Below are 14,635 nucleotides of genomic sequence, written 5' to 3'. Positions count from 1 at the left end.
TTTTGGCCCTGGCGAGAAATTCAGTCGATAACTCTTGTGGAAATGGGCCCTGTAACAGAGGGAAAGTTGCCCAACCTTAGTCTACATGATAAATTCATGTGCTGTAGAAAGAACCTATTGTTCCCCACAATTCATTTGCGTTCATTTTATCCAATCCTGGAACTGGATCTTATGTGCAAACTAAGCAGGATAGCTTTCTTTTGGGCGAGAGATGGTAAGCCAAGATCTGATTTAAGGGAAGAAATGTATGTTTTTATTTAACAAATAATGGGTGGAGTATGAGCTGGGACACCAGATTTAGCAATCAGGTTGTCCTTATTTGCCCTATTATTTAGACTTAAATATTATTTTATAATCTTGAAATAGTTTGGGGTTTTGTTTAAAATAATCTGATTGGATATCATATGCATGGTTTTTCTTATTGAAATAAGGATACGGGAGTCCCAAAATGTGCTTCTACTTTTTATTTGGTTTATTTTGCTTTAGCTGCAGAATTGTTAATTTGCTGTAATGCTTGTTGTTGTTAGTTGCAAAGTCGTGCCTGATCCATCGAGAACCCATGGACAACATTCCTCCAGGCCTTCCTGTCCTCTACAATCTGTAATGCTACATTATTATTAATAGCACACTTATAAAATTGCATCTGTGCATGCCTAACACAATTCATACTAGGGAAAAGAAAACAAATAAGACAAATATTGTAGGAGCCATGGAGGGGCAGAATGCAGTATTGCAATCTAATTCTGACAACTGCCAGCAGTTCAATTCTCACTGGGTCAAGGTTGAATCAGTCTTCCATTCTTCTGAGGTGGGATTCCATCCTCTTCAGATTGTTGGGGCCAACATGCTGACTCTTTAAATCTCTTTGAGAGAGCTGTAAAGCAGTATGAAGTGTTATATAAGTCTAAGTGGCTATTGCTATTTGGAAGCAATATACAGTTTAAATGAAGAGCCGAGGTGGCGCAGTGGTTAGGGTGCAGTACTGCAGGCCACTTCAGCTGACTGTTATCTGCAGTTCAGCAGTTCTAATCTCACCGACTCAAGGTTGACTCAGCCTTCCATCCTTCCGAGGTGGGTAAAATGAGGACCCGGATTGTTGTTGGGGGCAATATGCTGGCTCTGTAAACCGCTTAGAGAGGGCTGAAAGCCATATGAAGCGGTATATAAGTCTAACTGCTAATGCTATTGCTTAACGACATACAAGCAGGTCCCAGCTTCTGCATTATTCTCTTTAAAGAAAGAAAATATGTATGGGAATCGTCATTGCAGGTGAATCATAGCTCATTAACAGAATTTACATTGCATGTCTCTGGTCCCAGGTATTTTTTTACATAAAACAGGATTCAGGACCTATGGTTCTCAGACATTGTATTGTCAGTAATTCCTCACCACTGATCATCATGATGGTCATGTGTATACCTCAAGGAGGGAAAAAATGTTTTCTATTGCTTTGGCCCATGGGGAAAAAAAGCCCAGTGACCTAAGCTTTAAAAAGATCATCCAGTGAATGCATATGGATGAGAAGAGGTCTTCCGGTCTTGTGCAACCATTTCACTCTCACACATACTGTATGTCTTTTCTCTTCCATTTAGTCTGCACAGGATTAACAGAAATATTCTTGACATCTGTCAGATAACATTGCTCAACGTTGGTCACAGTTGGATGCCAGCTGGAAGTGACTAAGTACATCAGTTGGATAGAGTTGGTAAATAACTTAGAGTTCACCAAGATTTGCAGCTCCTGCTCCAGGAAACAGTAGCAGTGGGAGCCAGGAGGGCCTTCACATAGGTTTATTTTATATACCAAATGCACCCATTCCTGGTTCAGGAGGCTTTGTTCACAACCATTCATGCTCTAATCACTTCCCAGTTAGATTACTACATTGTGCATTACTTGGGGCTGTCCTAGAAGACTATCTGGAAATTATAGCAAGTCCAGAATTCAGCCCTGCGTGCAATTTTTGGTGTTCTATGGTTTGCACATATAATATCGCTACTATATCACATGTGCTGCACTTCTCATAGTCTCATCTGGGTGCAATTCAGATTACTGGTTATCAACTTTAAAACCCTGAATAACATAGGGCCAGGAGATTGTGGGACCACCTCGCCTAAAGGGGATCTCACCTTTCTACCAAAATGCTCAGCTATGGGTGGGTCTACTGTAGGTCTCCTCTCTTAAATGCTGTCATCTCCCAGAATCCTGGAAGACTGTCTTCTCTGAGGTAGCCCTTGCCCGGTGGAATATCCTCCCTGTGATCTGGCAGTCCTCCAATTTCATAGCCTTCTAGTAAAACTTGGACTTTCCCATAACATTGGGGTAGAGTGAGGCTGCCACTGAGTGCAGCTGGATATGGATGTGTGGGAATATATTGCCTTTGAGGAACAAGTTGTTTTTGTTGTCTGTGTGTTTTTAAAATTTCACATGTGTATTGTTGCTCTGTGAGCCTCCTGGGGTTATAATATGTGAGATCAGGAATTATATAAGTGCTTTAAATAAATAAATACATTTAAAAGTGTATGAGAGACAATACAGAAATTCTATATGCTTCCCATCATTAAGAACCTTTTCCTTAACAAACTAGATAAAATGAAGATGTTGGTGTTACTGGAAGAATTCTACTTGCATATTTTTTCAGGGATAATGCTATTGTGTTGTAACAATAAATACCTGGGAAACTTATTTGAAGAAATTGTACAGAGTTAAGCAACACTAAACACTTAAATTTACTACTGATCAAGCTTTGGTGATTGTCTAGACGAAAGCAAAGGATTTGTCTGTCTCAGCCAGTTAATTTAGGATGCCTGATTACAACATGTAAAAGCTTATATCTCTTCTTCCTGTTTTCTTCCAAATACTTTGTTCAGCATGTATTTTGCAGGAGACAGAATTTTAGATTCCTCTATGATTAATTCATACAGTCTGTTGTTCATTCATTTTCTACAATTGTATCTCTGGATAATAAGAGGTAATTCTATTTTTATATAGATACATCTACTTTTCCCACAAGACCACTAAAGGTAGTTTCAATCACAAACAGTATGATTAAATGTGTATATCAAATGATCAACACTACTGTTATTGAAAAGTTTTAAAACTGAGGCAACATTTAAGAAAAATGATGCACAAATTGAGAAAAAGACAATTTAGTCTTCAACATTTTTAAACCCATCTAAAATGGACATTTGTCAACAAAATGACTTAAGCACTTTAAAATGCATTCAAAGTTCTTCAGTTCTGCTCATACAGTCTTGAGAAGAGATTATGGCATGTTGGCTCACTGTAGGAATTAGTTAATATAGATAGTCTGGAAAAATTTACAGATGCAAGTGAATTATTATTTGCATTTTTTTCATTTTAAATTGTCAGACTTGTTTGCATTTTGTTATCCTTTGGCTCCAAGTGATATATATAAGATAAACACAACCAACTCTAAAATGTGCCCATTCATCAAGAATTTGTGTTTATATTTTGTAAGTCAGTTGGAAACAGTAAGCAAAATGATAACTAAACACAAATGTTTTCTCCAAACTTTTCTATTTAGTTATCTTTCTTTAAAATAAAAAAGATCTTAGTTACCAATGCTTGTCACTGTATTGAGATGTGAAGGCACTTCTTAGATTGGGCATGGGGTTCTTATCACTTGTTCCCTTATTTGTGTTTGAAGAAATGTCCTTCTGGGTTCAGCTCCAAGGTAGGGGGGAGACACTGGAAACATGGAGGCTGTTTGGAAAGATGGCTTAATGGTGGACAGGACCACATGGTTTGAGGTACTGAACAGAAAAAGTGATCACATGCTTCAAGATGTTGGGTGAAGAAGAGAGCAAGATGCTGAAAGCTCCTGTCTTTATATTCTCTGTTCAGCCCCACCTCTCTGTTTCCTTTTCCTGTGTAAGAAATGTATTCTGATTGGTTGTCAGACTCCCATGAGGCCATGAAAGGGCAACTCTCTAGGCTGTATTTTGAGTCCAAGTTTGGTTGAGTTCCCAGATGCCATGTGGTTAGTTTCTGTAGAAAGCTAATCCTAATTTGTTATGGAGCTAGTGCTCAGGGCCCCTAATGGCCAATTGAGAAAGGTGGGGCTATTGAGTCTGTTTCCTGCCTAAAAACATGCTTCTCCATTTCTTATCCAGGGAAATAATATTCTGCCTTTTCAATATTTCCTAGGATATTTCATTATGCTAGTAGAGGAGTGGGTGCTAACTTCCTACATTTGCAACTAGAAAACTGTAGTCCGTTAATACATTTTATCATCACAAAACTTTATAGCACTCTACAAAATGGCGGATATCTGTAGCTTTACTTGCGCTGCTAACAGGAATATTGTCTGGAAAGCAGTTTTGTTTGCAGCTGTTTGGATTCACTTGGCCTATATTCCTATAGTACAAGACATTAGAAATGGGTTACTACATACTACATACTACATAGCATACTACAGCACAGCTTGTTTAATCATGTCTTGTTAGTTAAGCCATTATTTGATGCATTCATACAAAATGCCAAATCACAATGCAATTTTGTACAGAATCATAGATTTATAGGGCTGGAAGGGAACTTGGAGGTCTTCTCCAACCCCCTGCCCAAGGCAGGAGACCTTATATCATAAGGGACAAATGGTATTAGCAATTCTCCCTAGCTTGGTGTTGTTTCCCTCATCTAGATTATTAAGATGTTGAAGAGTACTGGGTCTAAGACAAAACCTTGAGGTACTTCACTGCATGTTTCCTTCCATGCAGATATAGGATTACCTGCTGGGTATGCTTGGTCAGTCTCTGCTCAATAGTAATTTGATGATGCTTATGGGTAATGTGTAAAAGATGTGGATTTTAACTGGCTGGGGATTTCAAGGAGTTGAAATCCAGGCATCTTAACCTTCTCAGATTGAGAAATACAGATCTAATGATTAATGATTCCGTCCGCTTCTGAGAAATCAGTGAGAAATCATTATTATTCATAGCATAAACAAGGCTTTGGTCAGATGATCTGATATTAAGAAACTGGGGGAGGAACAGGGGAAAGGTACCTGACCATCAATCAAGAGCGATCGGTCCCTTGATTGCATCCGGATCTATACATTAATGTATACGTGTCAGTGATAGCGTTTCTTCGACTTTCCAAATTCTTCCGTCCGCACCAAAACCACAGAATTCGCGAAGGCTTCGGTGAGAGCATCTGCAAATCTCCGCTTCTCCAGAAAAGGCGGCGAGGAGGGAGGAGCTAAGGCCCCGCCTCGCCCATTTCCCCACTACAAGCGGGACGGGCGCATCGTATTTCGCGTTGCACGAACGGGGGGGGGGGGGGGGCTTACGGTGCCAACGAGCGAGCGACCGAACAAGAGCACGCATCTAAGCGGCGGGCGAGCTCTTTGGAGGCGCCTCCACGGTTCTTGGGCTGAGCTTCTCTTCGGCGAGCCGGTTGGCACGGACGGCGGACGGCGCCTTTTGGTTTGCGGAGCTGTATTTTTAAGGATGGGTAGAGAGTGAAGCAGGAGCGGCCACGCCAGTTATCCGGACGACCGAGTCAGGATGATATTAACGCGTAAGTATCGTCGTCACCAAGTCCCACGTTCGTTTGGGTCGCGTTGATCCCGCCGGTCAGGGCGAGGCTGGGCTATAAAGGCTTGTGAACGTGACTGGAGAATGGGAGAGCCGCTTTAAAGTGAAGGCGGGCATGATGGAACGTTGTCAGAACTGTCCGGATTGCGGTGCGCTTCGACTAGCTCGCCGTCTCTTGTGCCAAGAGAAATGAAGCGAAGCCGGGGAGGCTGGCAGTGATGTCAGGATGGAAAACGTAACAGGAGAAGTCCCAAAAGTGCTTTTTCAAGAGGCAACTGGACTTTCTGGGTTGTGTGTGTGGTTTTTTTTGTTTTTTTTTGAAGACGTTTGGCTTCTCATCCAAGAAGCTTCTTCAGCTCTGACTGGATGGTGGGGGAGTGAAAAGATTTATACTTCTTGCAGGGAGCTGGTCAGAGTTGGAAGAAGCTTCTTGGATGAGAAGCGAAACGTCTTCAAAGAAAAACCAGAAGTCCAGTTGCCTCTTGAAAAAAGCACCTTTCGCATTACCATGACCTGGATCAATGAGAATCTCCAGTGACAGAAGAACGCATGACGCCACTGATGGATCCCTCAAAGGGAAGCAGGAGTAAGTTTCATTGTGGAGAGGGTCATCCTCACTTCGGATTCCCAGGGGTTGTGTCATTTCCTGAGGCCGAACCCTTGTACAGAATCTTATTGCTGAAATGCTTTGTCCAATCGGAGCTGTGTTGCAATTAAGTGATGAGTCTCTGGATTGTCTGGTAGGAAGGGAAATAGAGATTAAAAAAGAAATGCAAGAGGCACAGTCCCATACATACTTTGCATTCCATGCGTGTGGGTCGTTTCTGAATATTCCTGAAGTGAATCCTTGACTGCTACTCCTTTGGCTAACCTTTCCTGACCTCTGACTTGTGGTATGTGTATGTAGGCATCATTCTTTAAAATTAAAACTCAACATTATTATATCCTTAAACATCCATAGCTCAGTTCAGGATGGGGGAGAGGGGAATTACTTGGCCTTAAAGCGGAGTTCTTTCCTGCAACTGAGCCTGTTGGGAAAAGATAATGTATATGGAACATATTTTTACACTGTTCTGTTCAGTTACTTAAGTTTCACTCTTTCTCAGTCCATATAACTAAGAGATGTCGAGAATTCCATTGGGGTTGCCTCTAAAAGCTATATTATTAGAAGAAGCTTCTGCTATTTTTAAAAGTGTATAAAATCAGAATAAAGGAGATAAAGTGCATCTCTTCTGTGTTTAGTTATGTATGAGAGAGTTATACACACACACACTTTCAATAGCTACCTCCTTAATTACTTTTGCAGTTTTTCCTCTTACTTACTGCATGAACACAATGCTATTCTGGTACTACACAGCTCTTGTATATTGAGCTTTATTGTTTGGAGACCCTGGATGCCTGTTGGCAAGCATCATTCTCACAGAGTGGGAAAACTTTGAGCCACAATACAACCTGTGTGGGCCTTATTTATTTTACACTTTCTGCCCTTGTCAGCAGATGGTCTTAAAACAGAAGGTTGTCCAAATAGGTTGTCAATGCAATTGCTGATGGGACTTAGCTACTACTAGGGGGATTGTGAATTCCAGTGTTTGGCATTAGCCTAATACAGTGCTTGTTGACTGTTGTTCTGGAGCAGGCCATCCTGGGGGATGGTGGTGGGAAGAACAATGAGGTTAAGATTTTAAGGACAAAAGGAGCAATAGGCAAAAAGTTAATGGTTTGGCTTTTATGGCAGCTGTAAATCCTGCAAACAGTGTTGAATACTGTCAGTTTTTAAAAAAAATTGCTGCTCTAACAGGGCTATTCCAGGTAAAATGAAGAACCACAGTTAACATGTGTCAGGACAAATATAGTAGAGGAAAAGATATTTTTACTGAGCTGATCAAACTTGATGTCTCGATGCAACAAACAATAACATACAATTGGCATTAAAAATCTTATGTATATCTGATTGGAAATAACATCCAATTGATCTTCACTTTCTTAGTACTATATTCATAGTCTTTACAAAATCCTTAACTGAAAGACTCAACTGATGTTGTAAAGACCATGAAAATACTACTGAGAGAAGACAAGCATCATTGGTTCTGTTTTCATAAAGAATTTTAATATAACTTTATGAACACACATTAATTTGACTGTAGGGAATTGTGTCTGACAAATATGCATTAGATATTATAATTCTGAAATTCCTGCATATTTTTCCATAATACTTTCTGATATGGATTATGAACATTTGCATCTAAGATTGGAAGTTATCATAGAATAACAGCTAATTGGCTATAAATTCATCATCACTATCTTAAAGTTAACATTAAATGTAGATTGCCAGTTAAAATAATGATACCAAGGTATTGACTATAACAAAATTTCTAGTAGTACTACAGTTCCTTAAAAGACATAATAAAAAAGTTAAATAGTAAAAAAAGACAAACAGACTTAAATATGGGTCAGTTGTCAATAGTAATTTTAAATTAATTTTTTGTCTGAAAAAAATATTCTGACTTATATGTATTTCTCATTTTAACTCATATGGGGTATGGTTACAATTTTCATTTTATTGACCACAGTGCAGGGGATATGTGCTAGGTTATGATTCTATAACCTAAATTATTGTCTAATTTACAGTGCAAATTATTACTAAAAGAAGACACATATTTGATATTGCTACTTGACACAATTTTAACTTTTAAGTACATTGGTCTAAGCTATAGGCATTTTTATAATGAGGTTATAAAGCTTTTAATGCTTTTTCAAAGTTGAAATTCAAAATTAGGGATGATTCACAGTGCATATTTAAATAATTTCTAAAAAGGATCTAACAGTGATTTTTTTTCAATAATGTGAATCTTCAATCTTTGAATCTTTGATTTCATCAGCAGGAAATGGAAACTTTCAACTGTTCAAATGTTTAGAAAGTCAGGAAATGTGTATTATATACAAAGACAAGGGGAATCACAATTTGGCACCATATCATGATAATCATATAAAGTACTTTAAAAGCTTGGAATGGTTTTTGAGTGACTGTTATTTAATCAAACTTGGAAAATAAAAAGTCTAATATTATAAGAAAATGAACATTTTAGAATTATTTATCAAAGAATAAAGTAAACCAGCTTTTCAGGAGACTAAATCTAAATAGTGTGGTAAAGGCATTAAGATTCCTAATCTACAGATGTTCATTAGATGACCTCGGAAAATGATCTCTTAGTCCAAACTATTTTATAGGAAGTAAGGAGCACAACACAATTTTCTTTCTTTCACTGATGTTTTCAGTCGATATTTCTTCCAAGTGTTTCTTCCAAACTTCAGGAATGAATTGTAATTGAGATCTAGATGTAATTTTCTTTTTATATTCTGCTGGTGAAAGCTGTGTTTGGAGCAGCAAGGATTAATTGAATACAAGGCCATCGATAAAAACACTTGTATATTGCATGAACACTAAGAGGGGAAAAAAGGCTGAAATTAATCAATGAAGATAATCTTCATTGACCAGTTTGAGCTGTCTTGTCTCTCAGTGTTCATGCAATATAAGAGTGTTTTTATACAAATAATTCCTGTGATATATAAGTTGGGTGTGTTGTTCATTGGTTTATTTTCACACATCAGCCCCACATTTGTTGGTATGAAATTTCTTTATCTCTAAGGAATGAAAGTGATCAGAGAATGGATAGATGGTTATATTGAGGAGAAATGTTGAACAGGGACTTCTGAGCTCTGGGTAAAAAACTGAAAAGGTCTCTTTCTAAAAAAAATTCTGTCATAAAGTCTGACTCTACACCTTTAAAGCTGAGATGTATAATGTTAATCATTTATGCCTGAAAGTGAGGACAAAATCTGCTTGGCTCACAGATTAGAACTAATCATTCACACTCCAAATTGCAAGCAGATTGAGGAAAAACTATTGCAAACTTTGTCCTCCCATATGTACAACTGGAAAAAAGACATCTAGAAAACTTTAAAAAAACCAGAATAGGATAAAATCTGCAGGAAATATCAGTCGTATGAACATATTTCAAGAACATCATTAATGATTTTTGGATTATACTCTGAAAATATTTCTTTAAAGAGGTTGTGATTTTTTTGGGAGGGGGGCCTTGAGACTGTGAGAAATGATGAAATTTGTACCAAAATTATTCATATCATGTGTCAAATTTCAAACAGGTTTAATGCAAAGGGAGAAATAAAAATAATTTTATTTCTTCCTGAAGGTGGCGCAGCTGTTGGTTGAGACCGAGAAGATTAATTCACATGCCTTCTTTTTTAAATAAACAGTCTTTAAACCAATCAGCTAACTAATATAATTCATATCATTTTGTAACTGCTGAATATGAGGGAAAATGAGGTGGAATGAATGGTAAAGCATTTCCAAGATCTTGCCACCCATCCCAAGTGGCCAAATTATTGAAGTGAGAAATAACTGCAGTCACTTTTAAAGTGGCTAAGGATCTAATCACAAAGGTCACTCTGAGTTAAGCCTAGTTTGTTGATACATTGACTCTAGTCTTCCTCCTTCCTTCCATTCTTTTTGAACAGAACTTTTTTATTTTTTCTTTGAAAAAAAAAACACAAATATGTCATTTGTCAATCATTAAAACATTGAAGTACAATTTTTTTTTGTTGTGTGTACCCCTCCCTCCCTCCACCCCCCCCACCCCCCTCCTCCTTCCCCCCCCCGACTTCCCAGAACCCGTACCCGGTATGGATTTTTAACTAACACAGTCTAAAATCTATTGAGAAAAAAGAAATAAAGAAATTAATGACATTCTAGATTGACCTTAGCTTCTTCTTACTGAACTAACTTTTAACAGTTTAAATCATTTCTGATCTTAAGCATAGGCTAACTGGAATTTCTTAGTCCCGTATTTATTTTGTATATAGTCAATCCATTTTTTCCAGTCTCGTTTATATCTCTCATTTGAATGATCTTTGAGATATGCCGATATTTTAGCCATTTCCGCTAAGTTTGTTACTTTCAATGTCCATTCTTGGATTGTAGGCAAGTCTTCCTTCTTCCAATATTGCGCCACCAACAGTCTTGCTGCAGTTATCAGGTGCAAAGTCAAATTGGTCTCTACCACTGTAAAGTCAGTACATATACCTAGTAAAAATAACTGAGGACTAAACTTTATCCTTCTTTTAAAAACATTTTGCATGACCCACCATATTTTTATCCAAAATGCCTTAACCTTTTGGCAAGTCCACCATATATGATAATATGTAGCATCGAGAGAACCACACCTCCAACATTTAGGCTGTACATTCGGATACATAGAAGCCAACTTTTTAGGATCTAAATGCCATCTATAGAACATCTTGTAAAAATTTTCTCTCAGATTTTGAGCTTGTGTAAATTTCACATTTCTTACCCAGATTCTTTCCCATGTATCCAACATTATTGGTTCCTCAATATTTTGAGCCCATTTTATCATACAATCTTTAACTAATTCTGTTTCTGAATCCATCTGTATTAATACATTATATATCCTCTTTATATGCATTAAGCTTTGATCTCTTATTTGTTTAAACAGATTATCCTCAACTTGAATAAAACCAATTTTTTGATCTATTTTCCACCTAGCCTGTAATTGCCCATACTGGAACCATGTTTGAACTACCTTGTCCTCTTTTAATACCTCTAAAGATTTTAATTGTAATACCCCCCTTTCCGAGGTAAGAAGCTGTCTGTAAGTAATTCTGTCCTGTTTTTGTGCTGTATTCATATTTTCAATTGCGTGTCTAGGAATTGCCCACATGGGTATCTTGTCATTTAATTTATATTGGTATTTCTTCCAGACCCGCAATAAAGCATTTCTTAAAATATGACTTTTAAAGTTCTTATCCGATTTTTTGTTGAATAACAGGTAAGCATGCCAACCAAATAGCAGATCGTGTCCCTCTATGTTCAATATTCTATCATTGGTTAAGTGAATCCAATCACTAATTACAGATAATGCCACTGCATCATAATATAGTTTTAAATTAGGTAGTTTCAATCCTCCTCTCTCACGTGCATCTTGCATTATTTTCATCTTTACCCTCGGCTTCTTTCCTGCCCACACAAATTTGTTAATACCCTTCTGCCATTCTAAAAGGTTCGCATCTTTTTTTTAGTATAGGTAACATTTGGAAGAGAAATAAAAATTTTGGTAGAATGTTCATTTTCACTGCCGCTATCCTACCCAGCAAAGATAGGTGCAATTTCTCCCATTTTTCATCTCTGTCTGTATGCTATGCCAAAGTGGTTCATAATTATGCTTATATAATTTCCCATTTGAAGTTAAAATGTTAACTCCAAGATATTTGACTTTTTTAACTACCTCACATCCTAGCATCACTCCTAATTCTTCCTTTTGTTTAATATTCATATTTATAGCTAATATTTTGGTTTTTCCTAAGTTTATTTTAAAGCCCGACACTTGACCATATTGATTAATCATATTCATTAAAACCATACTGGATTCCTGCGGTTGTTCCAATATTATAACCAAATCATCTGCAAAAGCGCGGACTCTATATTCTTGCTGCCTAATCTTGATCCCTTTTAAACCATCCAAGCCCCGTATTTTATTCAACAATACTTCCAAAGTTATAATAAACAATAATGGGGACAAAGGACAGCCCTGTCTTGTACCTTTTCCAATTTGAAAAGAGTCTGTTAGACTTCCATTGACTATGATTTGTGCTGTTTGCTGTTGGTATATTGCTTTAATTGACTGTAAAAAATTATCTCCTATCTGCATTTTTTGGAGTATCATCAACAGAAATTGCCAGTTAACTCGATCAAAGGCCTTCTCAGCATCCAAAAATATAAACGCAGCAGGGATCTGGTTGTTCTTTCCCAAATATTCTAATGCATTAATAATTAATCTAACATTACTTTTCATCTGTCTCCCTTGTATAAAACCTGTTTGGTCCGTATGTATCAATTGTTGAATGACCAACATTAACCTGTTTGCTAATATTTTAGTAAAAATTTTATAATCTACATTCAGTAATGAAATAGGTCTATAATTTTTGGGTTGAGTAGTATCTTGATCTTCTTTGGGTATCAAAGATATAAACGCTGTCTTCCAAGATGGAGGGACTTTACCTTCCGTTTGAATCATATTAAATAATTCTCTAAGAGGTTCTACCATTTCTAACTGTAAGTTTTTATAGTAAACCGCTGTCAAGCCATCTGTACCTGGTGCTTTCCCTGACTTTAATTGCTTAATTACCTGCAGGATTTCCCCCGAGGTTATTGGTTGATTCAATTTTTGCCTGTGTTCTTCTCTAACTGAAGGTATTTTCTCTTTGTCTAAATATTTGTCTATGTCTAAACCATTAATTTTATCCCCTTTATACAGTTCTGTAAAAAATTCCCAGAAAGCCTTTTGAATCTCTTCCTGTTGAAACACCTCCTTCCCTCTATAAATCAGTTTAGATATATTTCGAGTTTTCCTTTTTTTCCTAATCTGATAAGCTAACCATCTGCCAGGTTTGTTTGCATTACAAAAAGTATTGTGTTTTGCATATAATAGATTAGTAGCCACCTGGTCAGAGATCAACATGTCAAATTGAGATTTTAATATGTTAATAGCTTCCTTAACCTTTGTATCGTCTGGGTTCATTGTTAACTCCAGCTCTTTTCTCTTAATTTCCTCTTCCAGTTCTGTTCGTTTTAACCCTTGCTTATTTCTATGTGTTTTATTTATATTCATCAAAACTCCTCTCATATACGCTTTGCTTGCGTCCCATACAAATTCCATAGATGTACCCTTATTCATATTCAAAACAAAATATTCAGATAATAATTTTTTACAATCATTAATATACTTTTCATATCTAAATAAGTTTTCATTCAATCTCCAAGACCTTCTTGCCTGCACTACCCTTCCCAACTCCATCCAAACTGGGTTATGGTCCGAAAGGATCCTAGCTGCAATCTTTGTTTTCTTGACCCTAGAAAGCAAATCATTAGTGGTTAGAATAAAATCAATCCTTGAGAGGGATTGATGCCTGTCCGAGAAGAAAGTGAAGTCACATTCCTCTGCATTTCTTTCTCGCCAAATATCTCTCAATTCAAAATCATCCATAATGTCAAAGAAAGATTTGGGTAACTTTGCTCGCATCTTGGTATTTAGGCGGGAAATCTTCTTATCTTTCTTAGTGTCTATCACTCCATTCCAGTCACCCAATAGTATACAGGAACTATAGTCCCATTGTACTAATTTAGCATGAAGATTTCTATAGAATCTATCTTGCTGTTGATTGGGAGCATAAATTCCCAAAAGTAATGTCTTTTTCCCTTCTAAGATTAAGTCTAAAGCAATATATCTTCCAAAGGGATCTGCTTCTATTAATTCAGCTTTCATGTCTTTTCTTAAGTATACAACTATACCATTCTTCTTTTCCATAGCAGAAGCTACAAAATGTTGACCAAGTTTTGAGTTGATCAAATATTTTTGATCAGTTGATTTGATATGAGTTTCTTGCAAACAAATTACATCGTTCTTAAACTGTTTGAGATAATGAAATATTTTCTTCCTCTTCTGTGGAGAGTTCAGTCCGTTGACATTCCATGTTAAAATCTTAGTTGTCATCTTTGGTTGGTTGAAGCATTTTTAGAGCTTCCTGCACGGCCTGTTTAACCTTAGGTCTAGCTCCTCCCATTGCTTCCAGATTTGTTGTTATAGATCCTTGATCGATGGCCGATGATTGTTGATGCTGTTGCTTTTTAGCTTGTTTCTCCATACGTCTAGTAGTCATGCGGCTAGGTCTTGGTTCCATAGCACCTTGCACTTCTAGAGAAGAGAAATGCTCCATCTTGTCTGGTGGTTGTGTAGTTTGCTGTCTATCCTGTCCTTCTTGTGGTCTTTCTCTAGGTCCAGATGGTGCAGGGTGTCCGGCCTTCAATATATTATAATAAAAATCTCGGGCTTTCCATACAGAGTTGAGGCGGTATCTTTGCTTATCAAATGTAAATATGATGCCAAATGGTGCATCCCATCTATACTGTATCTGACGATTTCTGAGTTCTTCGACCAAAAAAGTGTAATCCCTCCTGGCTCTTAACATTTGAGGTGGTATCTCTTTCA

General features: G+C 37.2%; 1 protein-coding gene across 2 annotated transcripts in view; it reads left to right on the top strand.

Annotated features, from left to right (window-relative positions):
- The window catches only part of LOC116504856 (rho GTPase-activating protein 7-like), a 103,696-nt gene that overhangs the window by 56,551 nt on the left and 32,510 nt on the right, over positions 1–14,635 (top strand). Inside the window, exon 1 of one of the 2 annotated variants that reach the window (XM_032212076.1) lies at positions 5,336–5,538. The exons of the other annotated variant lie outside the window; for it this stretch is intronic. Coding sequence (XP_032067967.1) covers positions 5,526–5,538 — 13 coding nt within the window. The 5' untranslated portion in view covers positions 5,336–5,525. Of the gene's footprint in view, positions 1–5,335; positions 5,539–14,635 lie in introns of those variants that run through there. 2 annotated transcript variants of the gene reach the window in all.

The sequence above is a fragment of the Thamnophis elegans genome, chromosome 2 (assembly GCF_009769535.1).
Source record: "Thamnophis elegans isolate rThaEle1 chromosome 2, rThaEle1.pri, whole genome shotgun sequence".
Taxonomy (NCBI): domain Eukaryota; kingdom Metazoa; phylum Chordata; class Lepidosauria; order Squamata; family Colubridae; genus Thamnophis; species Thamnophis elegans.
The sequence above is the reverse complement of the archived record's forward strand: the minus strand, read 5'-3'. Positions and strand labels throughout refer to the sequence as shown.